Genomic DNA, 20,031 nt, shown 5'->3' on the forward strand with positions numbered 1-20,031 from the left:
GAGGAGAGGTCTGGGTTTGCTCCGCACGCTGAGCCCCAGCCCCTCTCAACCCCTGCAGGTTTCTTACCCTCTTCCCCCTTGGGTAGGGTTACCCTCAGTCCTTGATGCTGGGGCTGGGTCTCCCTTCTTTCAGTTTTCTGGTTTTTCAAGTCTCATCAACACACCTATAAACTCCATGCCTTTCTCCTACCTCACACACCCTGGCTGCCTGAATCAGGGGTTTTTTATTAGGTTCCTGACAGGGCCTTAATTGACTACAGGTGGTCCAATTAACCTGTAGCAACTCTCCCTAGTCTACAGGGAACCACGCCTTAATTAGCCTACAGCTTATATATCTCCCCTCATCCACTTTCTCACTGCTTCCTGGCCCTCCTGTATCACAATATCTTGAGTAGTTTTGTATCATCTGCAAATTTTACCCCTCACTGTTTATGCCTTTTTCCAGATCATTTATGAATATGTTGAACAGTATTTTCCCCAGTACAGACCCCTGGGGGACACCACCATTTACTTCTCTCCATTCTGAATACTGACCATTTATCCCTACCCTTTGTTTCCTATCTTTTACATACTGATCCATGAGAGGACCTCCCCCTCTTGTCACGTGACAGCTTACTTTGCTTAAGATGGACCTTGTCAAAAGCTTTCTGAAAAGCTAAGTACGCTATATCCTCTGGCTCACCCCTGTTCACATGCTTGTTGACCCCTCCTACCCCCAAAAGAATTCTAGTAAATCAGTGAGGCATGATTTCCCTTTACAAAAATCATATTGACTCTTCCCCAACATATCATGTTCATCTATGTTGTCTGATAATTCTGTTCTTTACCATAGTTTTCCAATATAGTTTTCTGATCAACAGATTAACTTGCATTCAGACTCTGTTCTTCTGCATTCTGTTTAGGGTCATACTGTGAGAAGAAATGTTTTCTCTTCAGTGGACACTATTGTTCCATTTTCTGTTTAATATCTCTATATGAAGTGGCTGACTTGGTTTTTACATAAATTTGTATGCTGCTTCATGTGATTTTAGCACACACCTGTTCTGCTTTTCATTTAGTAGGGAGGCAGGATGTTTTTACATGTATTGAAAGAGACAGATTTCCAAACAGTGTCTTATAATACAGGTAAAATATCTTCATCTGAACTGCCATGGGTAATTCTGCCTTGGAGCAGATGAAGCTGATATTTGCACTGTATGAAATGACTGGAAGCTTGTCTTACATAGAAGCACATGCATGCAGAATGCAGTGAAGTGACTATTTTAAATAAGGAAATTAAAGACTAAGGTATAATAAATTTAATCTAAATAGCAACCTCTAATGAATATGATGGGTACTCACTGGGGTGGAAGGAGGGACCAACAGTTATTACTTGGGAAGAGCCAAATTACCCCGTGTAAAGATACTATTTATGTGCTCAATCCCGCATGATGCTGATCAGCCTGTATTTATATTGAAGGCAAAGGGAGTTGAGGATGCTAGTCTCTCACAGGAGAGGCCGAATGCTAGGAATACTATACAGCACAATTTTTCCTGTTGGCTGTGAAAATATCAGTACATCCATGCTATATACAGATATACACAGCAGAAAAAAATACTTTAGCAGAAAAAGTGACTGACAAAAGTGAAAGTTTTACCCTAAGAATGACAAGTTCAAGAGAACGTTGGAATGGTTCCAAAATTTGCATAGTTAATTTAAATATGGAGATATACCTATTTCCTAGAACTGGAAGGGACCTTGAAAGGTCATTGAGTCCAGCCCCCTGCCTTCACTAGCAGGACCAAGTACTGATTTTTGGCCCAGATCCCTAAGTGGCCCCCTCAAGGATTGAGCTCACAATCCTGGGTTTAGCAGGCCAATGCTCAAACCACTAAACTATCCCTCCCCCTTATGCACTTAAGCAACTAGATCTGTCCCAGCTACTTCTGAAGCTGAAACTAAAGAATAAAATCCTGGTTTCCTGTGGTATTTTCCAACTTCAAAGTCCTTGGATCTGGAATTTCAAGATGCATTTTAAAACAAGACGGGGCTCGAGGGTCTAAGGTTTGTGTAATGAAATATTATTAGCAAATTATAATGTGATTTTTTTTAATATTTCATGATTCCCACATCCCAGGAGTGCATTGTTTAGTTTGTATTACTCCTTAGTGTGTGTACACTCCCATCCATGCTATTGTATAATGTTACTGGAATGGAAAGGGGCTTGTTTAAACAAATAAATAAACCAGTGTCAATATCACATCCACCATTAACATTGGTCAGCAGTTGTGATGAGAAAAGATAATTTATATGCATATCTTACAGCCAAAATATCTTCTTTTTTCATTATGTGTTCATCTGCTCACCTTCATCTCTAAATTATTAGCATAACTTTCCGAGGTAGAGCGGATGCCACCAATCCCTTTCTCTAGCCTCTGGATCTCGTGCCTGATTATATTTATGTCTCCAGATAGCTTTGCAATGCTCGCATCACATCTAGAATAAAAAAAGAGGTTAACTACAAAACATGAAGTGTATCAATAGTAGAATAATGTTATTTTTGCACTTGAAGACAATTGATAGCCTCAACATGCCACTATTCAATTGCCCCATGTCCCCTGGCAGCATCCTGACTGGTGGCAGGATAGGCTGGGCTAAACATTGATACAATAATCCTGATACCCAATCCTGCTTCCAGAGCTGGTTGCCTAGGGAAATAATTACTTTTCTGCAATAATTGAAGTCAATGGGAGTTGAAGGCAGTCAGCATTTGGCCCTGTGAAGCATAGGGCTGATATGCTGACCATCTCTTGTAAACCACAGAACTCCCATTGATGCAATGGAAACAGAGGAAGCTCTGCAACTTGTAGGACTGGGTCCTCTATGTTTTGTACAATGAAATAATCCAAGAAGTAAAGAGTTAAATGAGCTCTAAAATGTATGCCCATGGGCTAATTTGGAGTCCAGGTGCAGCTGTGTTTACATTAGAAACAAATGCCTAGGAACAGATTTGATACATTGCTGCAACTGATGTTCTAGTTTGTGAATCTAGGTTGGAGGCAGATGCTAAGGAAGAGCAGTTTTAGTGCTGTTACTGACAAAAGTATACTGGTTTATAAGCAGTTTGTCACCATCTATTTTAACTCTCCCAGCTGCATTCACCAAAATCTGTGTGATGATTAAAAATGGGCAAATTATTTGACAACAACAACATTTGTTGAACAATGGAATGACTGAATAATATTTAACTAACTTGACTTTTAAGGCCGTTTAAAGTGCTGTTTCTCTTTCTCTCTAGAATCTATTATTTAATACAAGTTAGGCATTTTGTTAAGATGGTCAGGTAGATTCATATCTACCACTTCTGTGCATATCTTTCAGCGTGAGAGGATTGGCCAATGCACCTGCATAGCGGCCTGGCGAGAGCCACACCAGACACTGCTCCACAGCATTGAAGGGAAGCAGAATGTACTTGCACCACATCTTCACAAAAAATATATGCATCCGAAGAAGTGGGCTGTAGTCCACGAAAGCTTATGCTCTAATAAATTTGTTAGTCTCTAAGGTCCCACAAGTACTCCTGTTCTTCTTTTTGCGGATACAGACTAACACGGCTGTTACTCTGAAACACATCTTCACAGTTGGTGCCCTTCCTTGTGCAGAATATCCATGCTGGTTTCACTGCCGTAGAGCACTCCCACAACCTCTCTGTAGGCTGCAGCAGCTTGCCCTATTGGAGGATTTTTCTATTCAAATGCTAAGAGTACTTATAATAAGATAGTTGATAGGACTTTTAAGGACACCTCATATGCAATGTAATACGAATATTGTTATAAAAGTTGAGTAAGGAAATCAACTACATTTTAAATGTTTGAATAAACTATTTTCCTAAGGACTAGACAGAGTAAAACAGGAGAAGGAGCGTCAACATTGTTGCTAGATAAAAGTCTGAAGAGAGATTTTGGTGGATGTGATTGAAAGTGTTTAAATAAAAGTTGACAATAAACCTACTCTGATGATTCTTGGATATTGTGATAGACCTCCAGAGCATTTAGATAAAGTGGAACAGGAAATGTCATTGTAGATAATAGAGACCCTGTAAGTAGGCCAGAACTTTGATCAAAAGGGATTATTGATTTGGAGAACAATTACATAATAACCAAGAAGGTGAACATATGTCTAGAGAGACAGCAGGATTGCTTTCTTACACAGCTTGTTGAATTGTTTACTTGGTCAGCAGCTTTTTTGGCCCAAACTCTGGGAAACAAGCCAAGAATAATATGAAGTACAAAGCATCTATAATCTAGAGATTATGGAATTATTTGTTGTAAATTGCTTGTGAAGGCAAGAGCTAGTGGAAAAAACTCTAGGCAGGGTGAGTCCAATTTATATCTGGTGTAAGGAGGCACAACTCTCTGGAAGTTGAGAGAGCTGCTCCTGCTTATAAATTGGTCCTATAACTTTTTAAATGTTGATTTTGCTGGCACGCAGAAGGCAAAGTCAGTTTTAATTCTGTTCTATAATGTGCAGGACAGAGTTCTAAAGGAGTCAGACCATCAGGGAGAGAGCATCTATAAACAACTGACATTAAACCTGGCAAAAGATAGAAGGTCATGCAAATCCCAGCCTGCATAACTATTAATATTACCAGAGAGCCTATGAAAGTTAGGCACCCAGCTCCCATTTGCCTGTTAACTCCCTTAGACTCCTTTTTAAAATCCCAACTCTAAGCAATAAGTAGGCTTTTGAAAAATGTAAACAACATGAGAAAGATGAGGATTAAGGGCTCTGTATCAATAAGAAGAAATAATTTAAAGTATAACAAGCCAAACAAAATAACCTAAACATCAGATGCAGAGAATGTTTAATGCAGGATGTTAAAAGTACAGTCACAGCAGACGAAGGACCTGATTTTCATAATTGGGTAAAGACAACTGTGTTTGCATAACTGGTGGCTAGAACTTTGGACTGGGACCCATGAGACGTGTTCTATTTCTGGCTCTGCCAGTGGACTACTGGGTGGCCTTGGGCAAGTCACTACATCTCTCGATGCCTTAGTTTTCCCATCTATAAAAAGGGGATACTGAGTCCTCCTTTCTAAAGCACTTTGAAATTGACAGAGGAAAAGTTCTCTATAGGAGCTAGATAGCATTATTAGCAAGATTATGTACGCAAATGACCAAATAGATGTCTATGGTGTTGTTTATGGATGCTGTTATTCTGGCTGAACACTCAATCGCATAATAATTGTATGTGGAAAATATGTGTCTGCATTTTTGCATACATACACATGAAGATTCAGGCCTGAAGGCATACTATAGAAAGGAAAATTGCTCCCAATACTTCTGATAGTCTTAAAGGTGCCACAGGACCCTCTGTTGCTTTTTACAGATTCAGACTAACACGGCTACCCCTCTGATATATTACATTTAGACGGTTAAGGCAGATATTTGCATCTGGAGTAGCAGAGTGTATTGCCGTGATGCCTCCTTCATATTTGTGAATTGGGCATTGAGTTGTTATATGTTCCATGGTCTGTTCTGGGTGACCATGGTCACACACGGCACAGTCTTTAATTTTCCACTTGAGCAGCAAGTATCTGCATCTACTATGGTTTGTGCGGATATGGTTTAGGGTTGCCCATGAGCTCCATGGGAGATCAAAGCCAGAGATCTTCTCCATCATGTCATGTCTTTCACAAGGTGTTTATTTGTGACTTCTTGAATGCTGACTAATATAGAGGTACTAAATTGCATTTTTTCTTACAGTGGAGAGCAAAGAAATGTGACAAATAAAAGTACTATTCATGATTATAACGGTACTCAGTTTTTTCAGTACTGGGTCATTTCCCTTTTTCACTGGTTCCCAACACTGCAGGCAAAGTGCCCAATTAAGGTTCAGCATTTCCAGAGGGAGACTAGTAGTAAAAAAAAATGAAAGTGCTTATGATGTGGAAATCATATAATTGTACTGCACCTTAACCTAACAGCAATTATTCATACATAACTCCATTAAAAATTGACTGTTTAAGTGCAGCTAGTAAAGGCATCCCTGGTGCTGTAACATTCACAAGTTTTGCTGAGGTTAGAAGACTTGCTCTTCTCTCTCTTTAAAAATACATGAGATCCTTGGAGTCAGTTTCTAGAACAGTACTGGTAGTGATTTAGGCCCCATGCATGTTCTGTCATTGTATATGAGCAACCGTGTTTCATTTTCAGGTGTTGTTTTCTGCAGTTCCTTTCATTCCTGTATAGAGGGGTCAGCCCAAAGCTAGTGTCAGAATCTTCTTGTTGTGACATCACAGAAATTGCCATGGGAGTGACTATTGCAGCTTCGCAGAATAGGTTAGGATATCAATGCATGGATAAGGCAGGAAGAGGAAGATGGGGCTGATTGAAAGGAAGAAAATGCTTATTTACATACAAATATCCTAGGGGGTGGTGTTGAATTGTACTCTCCTACATGTAAAGCTTTGCAAGGGTAGGATTTAGGTGGAAATTCCTTAATGTCAAAGCCCACAGAGTTTTCAGTGCTTGCCATGGCAGCTCTGGGGGTGATCATTGTGGGCATAGGAGTGTGGAACACTGTAAGGGATCCCAGAGATCCTACTGAGGGAGCAAACCCATGAGTCTGTGGAGGAAGAGAGATGAAATTGAGAACCTGCAGCAGGCTGACAGTGAAGCTACTGAAGCTATTCTGCCGGCCCATCTGGTGCAGAAAAACTCAAGCAAATTGTCCCACATTCAACAATAGTCTAAAGGTAGCAGCCCTTGTATTGGCCAAGGTGCATAAGGGAAAATGTGCACTGGGAGGTCACAGAGCAAGGTGTGATTAATTAGGCACTACTGGAAAATCTCAGCAGTTACTCAGTGAGCATGCTCACAAATGATTTTTCAATTGCTTAAAATTGTATTAGAGAGACAAGGTGAGTGAGGTAATCACTTTTATTGGACCAGTTTCTGTTGGTAAAAGAGAGAAGCTTTGGAGCTACTCAGAGCTGTTCTTCAGATCTGGGAAAGGTACTCAGAGCTAAATATAAGGTGGAACAGATTGGTTACACATTCTGAGAAACCATTCAAGGTGAAGTGGCCTGTTAGTACCTCTCCAGTCATAGTACAAAAAAGGGGGTTAGTGGGTTACAGATTGTTGTAATAAGCCATAAATCCATTGCCTTTATTAAAACCATGATTTTTAGTGTCTAGCAAGCAATGACTTTAAGCTCCCAGACTTATCTTTTGAAGGTTTTGTGCAGGTTTCCTTTGAGAACAAGGTGTGAACTGCAGTGACAAGCTAAATTGCAAGTGCAGCTGTGGATGTACACCTCAGTGGGCACTATTCAAGTCTCAACTTCAGCTGTTTTGAGTTATTTGTGTGAAAAAAGAGTGTGCCAATAATTTTTTACAATGGTACAAGTATGCTTTTCTCAGCCTTGCTTAACACATATGGCTGCATGGATTTCCCCCTTAGTTTAAAAAAAAAAAATCATCTTTAGGTTGTGTACAACCATGGAAAATTTCAACCCAAAGTGAAATTTTAGGACAGTTCTGAGCAACTGAAAAATGGGGTTTTGCAACCCTCTGCTTATCAAGTGACTAATATAATGGGCCAGAATCTCAGCTGGTGTAAATTGGCATAACTCCATGGACTATAATAGAAATGTGTTAATTTACACTAGTAGAGAATCTGGCCCAATATGCATAATGAAAATAGGTTTCCAGCACTGCCAAGCTGGAAATTTGGCTTCCTCAGGGGCGAATACTTCACTCCAAAGGCTGGGATCCCCAAGTGCTGGCAACCTACTGCAGTTCTGTCCCTGGTGTGGGAGTGAGGAAAAAGTGGTGGAGAAAAGGGAGGATTGCAGATGCATGGAATACAGAGCTCCTTGGAGCTAATTGGGACACGTTTGCTGTCAGGCCTGGTGGATGGCTAGTGGATCCATCCCTATATAATTAAACTTGTGACCGTTCCCCTTCTGGAAGGGTCATGATTCTTCCCTGGGAGTTGCTACAGCCCTAGAAGTACAATAGATTATTAGAGTTTAAAGCTAGAAGGAGGCATTAGCTCACCTAGTCTCAACTACTGTATATGACAGAGACTGTCCACAATTTATGTAACACTGTTTTTTCAAGACTATGCCTTTGTAACACTGAAAAAACACACACAGAATTAAGGCCTTTCATCAGTGATCTACAACCCATCCTGGACAATGATCCCTCACTTTCACAGACCTTGGGAGACAGGCCAGTCCTCGCCCACAGACAACCCGCCAACCTTAAGCATATTCTCACCAGCAACCACACACTGCACCATAACAACTCTAACTCAGGAACCAACCCATGCAACAAACCTCGATCCCAACTCTGCCCACATATCTACACCAGCAACACCATCACAGGACCTAACCAGATCAGCTTCAACATCACCGGCTCATTCACCTGCATGTCCACCAATGTTATATATGCCATCATGTGCCAGCAATGCCCCTCTGCTATGTACATTGGCCAAACTGGAAAGTCACTACGCAAGAGGATAAATGGATACAAGTCAGATATCAGGAATGGCAATATACAAAAACCTGTAGGAGAACACTTCAACCTCCCTGGCCACACTATAGCAGATGTAAAGGTAGCCATCTTACAGCAAAAAAAACTTCAGGACCAGACTCCAAAGAGAAACTGCTGAGCTCCAGTTCATTTGCAAATTTGACACCATCAGATCAGGATTAAACAAAGACTGTGAATGGCTATCCAACTACAGAAGCAGTTTCTCCTCCCTTGGTGTTCACACCTCAAGTGCTAGCAGAGCACCTCACCCTCCCTGATTGAACTAACCTCGTTATCTCCATACTGATTTATACCTGCCTATGGAAATTTCCATTACTTGCATCTGAAGAAGTGAGGTTCTTACCCACGAAAGCTTATGCTCCCAATACTTCTGTGGGTCTTAAAGGTGGCACAGGACCCTCTGTATGTTTAATTGCCTGTCCACTGTGACCCTTAAATCCTTTTCACAGACACTGCTTTCCACAATACAGCTCGCTCATCCTGTAGGCATGGCCTGCATTCATTGTTCCTAGATGTATAACTGCATTGGGCTGCACGTTTTGCATTTTGTTTGGATAAGACTACATTACCAAGCGATTCAGACCACACTATGACTGCACTGTCCTCATCATTATTTACCATTCTGCCAATCTTTGTGTCATCTGCAAATTTTATTAGCAGTGATTTTATGTTTACTTCCAGATCATTGATAAAAATGTTGAATAGAGTCGGGACTAGTACCAGTTTCTGCAGAACCCCACTAGAGACACCCCATTCAATGATGATTCCCCTACTTTTTGAGATCTGTCCACTAGCCAATGCATTCTCAATGCATTCATCATGTGCTCTATAGATATTGTATAGTGTATTGTATTTTTTAAATCAGAATGTTGTGCAGTGCTAAGCCAAACACCGTACAAAAGACTAAGTATATTACATTTACACAGTTGCCTTCATCAACCAAACCTGTAATCTCATAGAAGAATAAAATCAGTTTGTTTGACAAGACCTGTTTGCCATAAAACCATATTGACTGGCATTAATTATATTCCTACTATTTTTTAATTCTTTATCCGTTGAATACTATATCCGCTTTTCCTTTCTTTTGACTGGCACTGATATCAGACTAACCAGAATGGATATTCTGCTTGCCCTTTTTAATATTGGTACAATACTGGCACCCTTCCATCTTCTGGAATTCCCCCACTATTCCAGATTTAGTAAAAATTAACATCAGCGGGCCAGAGAGCTCCTCAGCCAACTCTCTATTAGGTGCAAGTTATCTGGGCAATATTTGTTACAGCATAGCCTGAGGGGAAGAAGTCTATCTTTCCCTAGCACCCTGAAAATTTCTCCAGCACAACACTCATCTACATATTCCAAAATATTGAATGCACTTTACAGACTACAGCTATCCCTGCATCCACCACTAAAATGCATCCATCTCTGCGGTGGAACACAGTGGTACTTAGCTGTCGTACAGTAGTGTTGCTGTGCTCAGTTTTAGGAGAGGAAATGAAAAATTCTATGCCATATATAATTGAAACTACAGGGGAATTTAGATGGGGGAAAAGTAATTACTCAAGTTGAAATCTAGCCAGCACATCAAGGATAATATCTCTAAAATGTTATACGTTTTTGAGGAAGAATTGAGTCTGAAAGATGTAATTATTATTCATTAGCATTATAGATTTTACCAGGGCCGGATTAATCTTTTCGGCTCCAATACCTGAGCCGTGACCCCACCCCCTGCTCCGCCCATGCTCTGCCCCAAGGCCGCACCTCCGCTCAGCCTCTTCTCCCTGGGCCCCGCCTGTGCTCTGCCCTGAGGCCCCACCCCCACTCGGCCTCTTTCCCTGAGGCCCTGCCCATTGCTAACATGGTGGGGAAGGGGCGGAGAGGAGTGAGCAGGGGCGGGCCGGGATCAGAGAGGAGTGAGCTCCGGGTGGGATCTTGGGGAGAAGAGGCTGAGTGAGGCAGAGCTTCTGGACAGAGCATGGGTGGAGCAGAGGGCAGGTCCACAGTCTGGATGCCAGGGCCCCTTCTGAGTGTGGGCCTGGCATCATGGCACCATTGGCACCATTGTAAACCTGGTACTGTATTTTACTAACACATTGAACCTGATTCTTATTTGCACTAAGAACACTTCACATTGCTCTGGCAGTGTAAAAGGGAGTAAAGTATATTGTCATGGGGGTAAGAGGGAAGGTTCTCTCATAGATTGGTAACTGGTTAAAAGATAGAAAACAAAAGGTAGGAATAAATGGTCAGTTTTCACAATGGAGAGAGGTAAATAGTGGTGTCCCCCACGGGTCTGTACTGAACCAATCCTATTCAACAAATTCATAAATGATCTGGAAAAAGGAGTAAACAGTGAGGTGGCAAAATTTGCAGATAATACAAAACTACTCAAGATAGTTAAGTCCAAAGCAGACTGCAAAGAGCTACAAAAAGATCTCACAAAACTGGGTGACTGGGCAACAAAATGGCAAATGAAATTCAATGTTGATAAATGCAAAGTAATGCACATTGGAAAACATAATCTAGGCAACTAGACACATAAAATGATGGGGTCTAAATTAGCTGTTACCACTCAAGAAAGAGATCTTTGAATCATTGTGGATAGTTCTATGAAAACAGCCACTCTGTGCATCGGCAGTCAAAAAAGCTAACAGAATGTTGGGAATCATTAAGAAATGGATATTAAATAATACAGAAAAAATCATATTGCATCTACATAAATCCATGGTCCACCCACTGCTTGAATACTGCATACAGATGTGGTCGCCCCATCTCAAAAAAGATATATTGGAATTGGAAAAGGTTCAGAAAAGGGCAACAAAAATTATTAGGGGTATGGAAAGGCTGACATCTGAGGAGCGATTAATAAGACTCGGATTTTTCAGCATGACAAAGAGATGACTAAGGGGGATATGATAGAGGTCTATAAAATCATGACTGGTGTGGAGAAAGTAAATAAGGAAGTGTTATTTACTCCGTCTCATAACACAAAAACTAGAGGTCACCAAATGAAATTAATAGGCAGCAGGTTTAAAACAAACAAAAGGAAATATTTTTTCACAGTCAACCTATGGAACTCCTTGCCAGAGCATGTTGTGAAGGCCAAGACTATAACAGGGTTCAAAAAAGAACTAGATAAGTTCATGGAGGATAGGTCCATCAATGCCTATTAACAGGATGGGCAGAGATGGTGTCCCTAGCCTCTGTTTCCCAGAAGCTGGGAATGGGTGACAGGATATGGATCACTTGATGATTACCTGTTTTGTTCATTTCCTCTGGGACATCTGGCATTGGCCACTGTCAGAAGACAGGATACTGGGCTAGATGGACCTTTGGTCTGAACCAGTATGGCCGTTCTTATGTTCTTATACCCACTTTAAGGCCCCTTTACACACCTAGAGCAGTGAAAATGAGAATCAGGCCCATTATGTTTTACTTACCTGGCCACCCTTCCACGCAGGTCCCCAAATCCATGTAGGTATTTATGGTCCAAACTTTGAACAGCAAAAGTTGTTCCTGTTGCAACATTATCTCTTGTTCTTATTTCTTTCTCCAAAACCTATAAATTCATAGTCACATCCTATTAGCTTGTTTAGTTTACCACTTCATTATTCATTTATTAATATTTCAGAGCTTAGCAAAAACATCCTTTAAAGAAAGAGTTGTCAAAGTTTTCATTTCAATTTCTACAGCACAGCAGTACTCCTTTATAGTGTCTATCTAAATTACGCAAATAAAAACTACATTGCAAGAACATTTAAGTTTGCAAAGTCAAGCAAACAAAAGTCAGGAAATCCCAAATGAAGGTTGCCTATGAAAACTTAATTTGCCCCCTTTGTGCATATGCATTATGATTCAGTCTTTAATTATATGATCACATGCTATTTTTTTCCATAGGACCCAGACTGCATTCAAGTGTACAGCATGAACTGTTTTATCCTCATTGTTCAATGTGTGGGCACATACCTTAATTACTATATTCTATTCAAACCCTACTCTGAAGATAGAGTTATTAATTTTCTCATGTGCTTTTCAAAGGTGTTCATCATTATAACATCTGAGTGCTTCTCAAACATTAATTTATTTTAAAAACATCCTGTGAGGTAAGGGTGTGGTATTACTCCCATTTTACAGATGGATAACTAAGGCGCAGAAAGTTTAAGGTAAAAAAATCTACTTATTTTGGGTGCTCAAAATTTTGGAATCTAAGATATGGGGTATGGATCTGAGGCTGAAGAGGATCCTAATGGGAGCAGGAAGGAATCCACTGATTGTCCTTCACATGGAAACAAATGATACTGCTAGATTTTTGCTGGGGCACATCAAGGAAGACTACACCAGACCAAGAAAGACACTTAAAGAAATGGGAGCTCAGGTGATCTTCAGTGGAATTCTACCTGTCCCTAGAAGAGGACAATGAAGATGAGACAATATTACGATGGCTCAGGCAGTGGTGCTATAAGGAGGGTTTGGGGATGTTCAACCACTGGGAAGCATTCACGGACAGAGGACTGTTCTCATGGGATAGACTCCACCTGAGCAGGGAGGAAAATAGACTTCTGGGATAGAGGTTGGCACAACTGACTGAACGAGCTTTAAACTAGGAATCTGGGAGATGCTTATGTAATCTCCATGCCTGATTCCAATACTCACTTTTATAGTCCAGTCACCCTTTCAAGTGGACTCTTCTGAGGATTACCCCTCAAAGCAAAGTTTATTCAAACCATAAAGAAGGTGGCGTGGAGTCTGGTGGTGAAGTTGGCTCCATGCTCTTTCTTCGCCGTGTGTATGCTGAAATGCAGATTTGCCTTGTCTCCTGTCATTTCCCCCTCCTGCTGCCTCAAGGACCCTGTATACTACTTATATGTAAACTGAAGTAAACACACATTCCTTTGTTTAAGACAGAACTCTTTAACAACTTTTGGCTAGTCAAGATTGTGTGGGTTTGAACATGTGCTGGCAACATTATACGGGGGTATTAATAACTTTACATATAATTTTGCTACACACATTTCACCATGATATTATTGACCAGCAAGTTATCAGTTTTCAAATGATACCTCCCAAAGCATATTTTGTATTAAGACTATTACAATGGTGTGTACAGTGTGAATAGAGGGATGCTTTCGGTCACAGAAGTTACCAGTGGAGTTCCTCAGGGACTGGTGCTGGGACCAATCTTACTTAACATTTTCACTAATACCTAGGCACAAAAAGTAGGAGTGTGCTAATAAAATCTGCAGGTGACACAAAGTTGGGATATATTACCAATATGGAGAAGGACCGGAATATCATACAAGAAGATTTGAACAACCTTGAAAATTGGAGTAATAGAAATGGGGTGAAATTTAACAATGCAAAGTGAAAGATCATGCACTTAAGGACTAACAACAAGAATTTTTGCTATAAGATGGAGATGTATCAGTTGAAGCGACGGAGAAGGAGAAAGACCTGGGTGTTTTGGTCAATCACAGGATGATTAAGAGCCGCCAATATAATGTGGCCATGAAAAAGACTAATGCAATCCTTGGATGCATCAGACGAGGTATTTCCAGTAAAGACAGGGAAGTGTTGTTATCATTATACAAGGCATTGGGTGAGACCTCATTTGGAATACTGTGTGCAATTCTGGTCTCCCTTGTTAAAGAAAGATTAATTCAAACTGGAACGGGTGCAGAGAAAAGCTACTTGGATCATCAGAGGAATGGGGAACCTCCCTTATGAAAGGAGACTTAAGGAGCTTGGCTTGTTAAGCCTAACAAAATGAAGTCTGAGAGAAGTTATTATTGCTCACTATAAATACATGAGAGAGATAAACACCATGGGAGGGAGAGGAATTATTTAAGTTAAGGGCAAATGTTGGCACAAGAAAAAAATGTATATAAAATGGCCATCAAGAAGTTTAGGCATGAAATTAGACAAAGGTTTCTAACCATCAGAGTTCCAAGGAAAGTAGTGGGGGCAAAAAAAAATCCTAACTTGTTTTAGTACTGAGCTTGATACATTTTTGGAGGGGATGGTATGAAGAGATTGTCTACAATGACATACAGCCCATGTGCAACTGCTATTAGCAAATATCTCCAATTGCTACAAGATGGGACACTAGATGGGGAGGGCTCTGAGTTACTACCAAGAATTCTTTCCCAGGTGTCGGGCTGGTTGGTCTCGCCCACATGCTTATGGTCTAATTGATTGCCATATTTGAGGTTGAGAAGGAATTTTCCCTAGGTCAGATTGGCAGAGACCCTGGGGTTTTTTAGCCTTCCTCTGAAGGATGGGGCATGGGTCTCTTGCTGGTTTGACCTAGAGTATATGGTAGATTTTCTGTAACTTTAAGTCTTTAAATGAAGATTTGAGGACTTCAATAACTCAGCCAGAAGTTATGGGCCTATTATAGGAATGGGTGGGTGAAGTTCTGTGGCCTGCGATATGCAGGAGGACAGACTAGATGATCATGATGGTCCCTTTGTGCCATACAGTCTATGCGTCATCTAGGACCTGACTTTTTTTCCAGAGACTTAGCATTACAGGATATAGCAGTTAATACGTCCAAAGCACAGCCCTGTGATTTTTTTTAACATGGGCAAAATATTGTATTTTTCATTAGCCTTGTTCTCAGAAGTGGCTATTCCATTTTGGCTGAAGATTTGTGTGTGTGTGTGTGTGTATATATATATATATATATAAAGCTGAGGCACACACGCAGCATGGGACATTTGAGCTTGAACAGATAAGGTTTGGCAAAGTTATAAGTAATTGAAAACAGGGTCATATAATGGGAACTGGCAGGCAACCTTAACATGAAGTTGTGTTACCAGCCCCACCTCTGATTCTGTCTGTCTGATATAACTAACAGAGTTGAGTAAACATTTTAGGATGAGTTCCAATTTGAGCAGGAGAGAGGACATATACATTGAAAACTTCCATACTGCACAAACACAGTAGCAGATTTTTCAAGTTATCTGTTGATTAGAGCTGAGTATAGCATTCTATGTAAAATCAGAGTAACTTGAGATTTGCCCATTGTCAAGTTCCTGGAGCTTCTTCGAACATGCAGTGCTTAATGCAACATTTTTGAATCAGTAAAATTATCATTGAAGCTGGGTACAGTTTTATCTTTGTTACACAGAATTTAGCAAAAGTTTTGAAGGCAGCTTTTGTGATGCATTGTAGATATTGAGCTGACTTTGGCTGTACTGTGGAAGTGATATAGATGAAAGTCACATGGCCCTTGTTCTGAATCCCTGACTGTCTGAGCCCATCCCATGTATTTCTGAGAGTTAACAGAAATTTTTTTGACTTGTTTTAACACACTGTCAAACAGTCAGAAAAAATTATAGGCCTGATTTATCTTTGACCTGTGGCCCTTTTTAATACCACTTAGATTGGTGCAACGCGGTCATAGGGCAGCCATAAGAGCCCTAATGCCACCAGGGAATACCCCTAACATAAATGGCCCTACATCAGCTCTGTAACATCTCTGCAGCAGACGAAGGCATTCTAGCATTGGCTTGAGAGAGATGGCGCATGAGAGAACTGAGGGGGAAATGTGGAGAGCAAAATGTAATGACAATCTTTTCATTCTGTCTGCACAGCTCTAGTGACAATGCACATGACATGCATCCGAAATAGTGAGCCCTATACATTTATTTTTGTTCTTTGGTAGAAAAATGTTATTCTCAAAAGGTCAAGTATATTAGCACAGCTCAAATGATTCATTTGTAGTATGCCTAACAAGGCAAAGGTGGTGCGATAAATCCACAAATATGAAATGTTGAATGAAAGACACCTGCTCTTTGGTTGACAAAAGCAGTATCTGTCTTTCATTTATTAAGATGGAAAGCACCAATATCCTATTTATTGAGAGAAATCACTACTCCAGTTCTTCATCTAATTTCCTGGACTCCAAACAGTATTAAGTTCCCACAACTTGCCAACCTTGGGGGAGTGAAATATATTCAAATAACTGCACCTGTGAAAGCTGTTCAATGCTGGTCAAAGTCAGTGTTCAATCATTTTTAAGTGTTTCTTTCACTAATGGTTTTGTTGTTTTCCATCTGACAAACACTGATTGCTTTTGTCCTGCTGTTTCTTATGCAACACCAGCCAGAAGTATTTGATGACTGTTTTGTGGTTACCTCTTTTCCTGAGCATTGTTAATGATGTCATCAAAATGTCAGGATGGTTCTGGGAACACAGTTTGTTAACTTAAATTCTTCCTATCAGTTGCCTTTGCCAAGATCTGAATTAATAGTGACTATTACATTCTGTGGTGGAGTTAAAAAAATGAATTCCAGGCTAGAGAATACCCCAAGATTCTAACAATTTTAAAGTACTCAGATTTTGGGGATGGAGGGTAAATTACTTGATTTGTATACCTTTAAAAATAAAGGCTATGATTTATGATTTTTAGCATATATATATATTTATTATTATTATTAATAATAATTAATAATTATTAATAATGTTTGTATTGTGGGAGCACCTAGCAGCCCCCATTATGGACCAGGTCCCCCTTTTGCTAGGCACTTTGTAAACAGAAAAATAAATTGTAAGCTCTTTGGGGCAGGGATTGTCTCAGTACAATTTCTGTGGTGCACCAGGGGAAATGAAGGTGGGTCAGTGAGGATATAGGAATTATGGGATGGAAGATGAGTGATTTGGTTGTAGATGCCTGCATGGGAGGGATGAGTGCTATCCGGGGGCCTGGGTTGTGAGGGAACTCTGCACCAAGGCTTGAAGGGCCCTATCGAAGGCCTCTGTTGCTTTATTGCTCCATGGAGCTGAGGCAGCAATGCCAGGGAACCCTTCAAATTCTAGTGCCCTGGTGCAGAGATACTGGCTTCCTCCTGCCTGGGGTGCAGGACTGCTGAGGCAGTGGCACTGAAGGAACCAAGTACCCTTGAATTAAGTGCTTCAAGGGATCCCCATGGCACTGTTGTCTTGTGTGCTGGGAAGCTGGGCAGCTAAGGCTGCAGCAAATCTGGAGACCAAATTCAAGTGCTGAAGTGTGGAACAGAGGAATTTTAAGTGACAATTTCAGTACAATTAATCTTGGAGTTGCTATCAATCGTCCAATTTCTGGTGAGTGCCACTGAGAACTTTATTATTAGCATTTCTTGAGGGTTCAATAGTTTAAATTCTCATCTTCTCATTTAATTACCACAGTGTTAAGCTCTATTAACTGTTTTATTTTTACTTTCACAAGCCTTTGCATTTCCTGGTTTCACATGGACAAGAGAGGGTGTTCCCTGGTCCAGCTGAAATAATGACAGATTAGAAATCTGATGAAGAACTTGATCCTGGAAGATATTCGGCTCTAAAGGGGTTGGATACAAATCTTTAGAAATTCACCCCATCACAAAGCCCTAAATAACTATGGGTTTCTCTGTTCATCAGGCCAACCGGTATTTTATGTCTCCATGTGTTTTTAACAAGTCCAAGCATGTTCCAACTTCTAATGAGCAGAATCTTTGAGCCAAATTATCTCCCTTTTCCAGGCCATTTGTGCCACTCTGGACAAAATGGGGCCTGAATCTGTCTGTATATGGCCAGTTGTAAATGCCCCTTGCATAGGGGAATCAGGGAACTGTAATTAGCTCCCTGATGTCCCTGCTGATGCAGATCTTAGCCACTGGAGAAAATCTAACCTTTTGAGAAGGCCAAGAAGTCTCTGAGAACTGTCCCATGCTCAATAACTGGGGCAGAAGTGGGTAGCTGGCCTCTCAGGGAGAGCAAAGGTATACTAATATTAGCTACTTATACAATATTAAGTATCTTTCTATAGTTGAAAAATATATTGGTCCTGACTGAATCATAGGAAACGAGATGCAACAAATCCCACCAGCTCCAAGAACAAATGCAGACCTACCTCTATATCATGGCTGAGCTTCTTAACTATGCTTGTAATAGTCTGTATGTGGTTTTCTAGCAGTTGTCGTGCTGTTGTCTCCCCCTGTTGATGGCCCTTACTTCCTTGAAGATAAGAAACAATGTCATCTTTGATTCGAAAGGCCTGATCTAGGAGAACAGCTGTGGTCCTCTCCTGACTGGACAACCGTTTTTCTAGAAGATTCACTCTGTTTCCAGGAATCATGGGAATTGCAGGAAGGAAAGCTTGGTCCCTGTCCAGAAAAACACAGTACAGGGTAATGTCTGAATGAGGCTAAAGACTGGCCAGTGTACATTAGGTTTGAAATATGCTGCACGTTACACTTTCATATAACAATAGTTACAGTAAGGTCAAAATTTGACATCAAGAGTACTGGAATAATACCAGTTTCTCTTTTTCTTGCCCTGGTTCTGTATTATACAAGTAGGGTGACCAGATGTCCCAATTTTATAGGGACAGTCCCGATATTCAGGGCTTTTTCTTATATAGGTGCCTATTACCCCCTACCCCCGTCCCGATTTTTCACACTTGCTATCTGGTCACCCTATATACAAGCTCCATGATAATAATCATTCATGGAAATCCGCTTAGATGATGGAGTAATGAGACTAGCTGATAAAATTTATAAACAAGCAGATTAATCTATCAGTAGGGCCCTACCAAATTACGGCCATGAAAAACATGTCACGGACTCTGAAATCTGGCCTCCCCCTGTGAAATCTAATCTTTTGTGCACTTTTACCCTATACTATACAGATTTCACAGGGGAGATTAGCGTTTCTCAAACTGGGGGTCCTGACCCTAAAGGGAGTTGCAGGGGGGTCGCAAGGTTATCTTAAGGGAGTCACGGTATTGCCATCCTTACTTCTGCACTGCCTTCAGAGCTGGGCAGCCAGAGAGCGGCGGCTGTTGGCCAGGTGCCCAGCTCTGAAGGCAGCGCTCCACCAGCAGCAGCACAGAAGTAAGGATGGCAATACTATACCATGCCACCCTTACTTCTGTGCTGCTGCCTTCAGTGTTGGGCAGCAGGAGAGTGGTGGCTGCTGACTGAGGGCCCAGCTCTGCAGGCAGCAGCGCAGAAGTAAAGGTGGCAGTACCATACCATGCCATCCTTACTTCTGCACCGCTGCCAGCAGTAGCACAGAGGTAACGGTAGCAGTACTGCAAACCACCACCCACCCACAATAACTTTGCGATCCCCCCCACAACTCCTTTTTGGGTCAGGATCCCTGCAATTACAACACAGTGAAATTTCAGATTTAAATAGCTGAAATCATTAAATTTACGATTGTTAAAATCCTATGACCGTGAAATTGACCAAAATGGACCATGAATTTGGTAGGGCCCTATCTATTAGCAGCATTCTGTAGATTGACTGAACATAAATACCTACAGTCGTAGAGCAACAAGAATGTAATGGCGGGGGGGGGGGGAGAACTGATAATGATATAGACCTGTTCTGCAGGAGAAAATATCACCGTTATCACCTTATTAATTGTGGGAATAACATAACTATATTGCGCAAAGTGACATGCTACTCCCTTTGTATAGATTTATTTGAGATCTCTGGAGCCTAGACCAGGGATCTCAAACTC

At 41.0% G+C, this 20,031-nt stretch overlaps 1 protein-coding gene across 1 annotated transcript in view; it reads right to left on the reverse strand.

Moving 5' to 3' along the window:
- The window catches only part of FAM81B (family with sequence similarity 81 member B), a 59,668-nt gene that overhangs the window by 18,488 nt on the left and 21,149 nt on the right, over nt 1-20,031 (reverse strand). The window contains exons 3-5 of the mRNA XM_054032333.1: nt 18,416-18,668; nt 11,985-12,103; nt 2,347-2,476 (exon numbers count right to left, since the gene is read on the reverse strand). Of these exons, the coding sequence (XP_053888308.1) occupies nt 2,347-2,476; nt 11,985-12,103; nt 18,416-18,668 (502 nt within the window). The remainder of the gene's footprint in view (nt 1-2,346; nt 2,477-11,984; nt 12,104-18,415; nt 18,669-20,031) is intronic.

Source organism: Malaclemys terrapin, chromosome 6 (genome assembly GCF_027887155.1).
Source record: "Malaclemys terrapin pileata isolate rMalTer1 chromosome 6, rMalTer1.hap1, whole genome shotgun sequence".
In the NCBI taxonomy this organism is placed as follows: domain Eukaryota; kingdom Metazoa; phylum Chordata; order Testudines; family Emydidae; genus Malaclemys; species Malaclemys terrapin.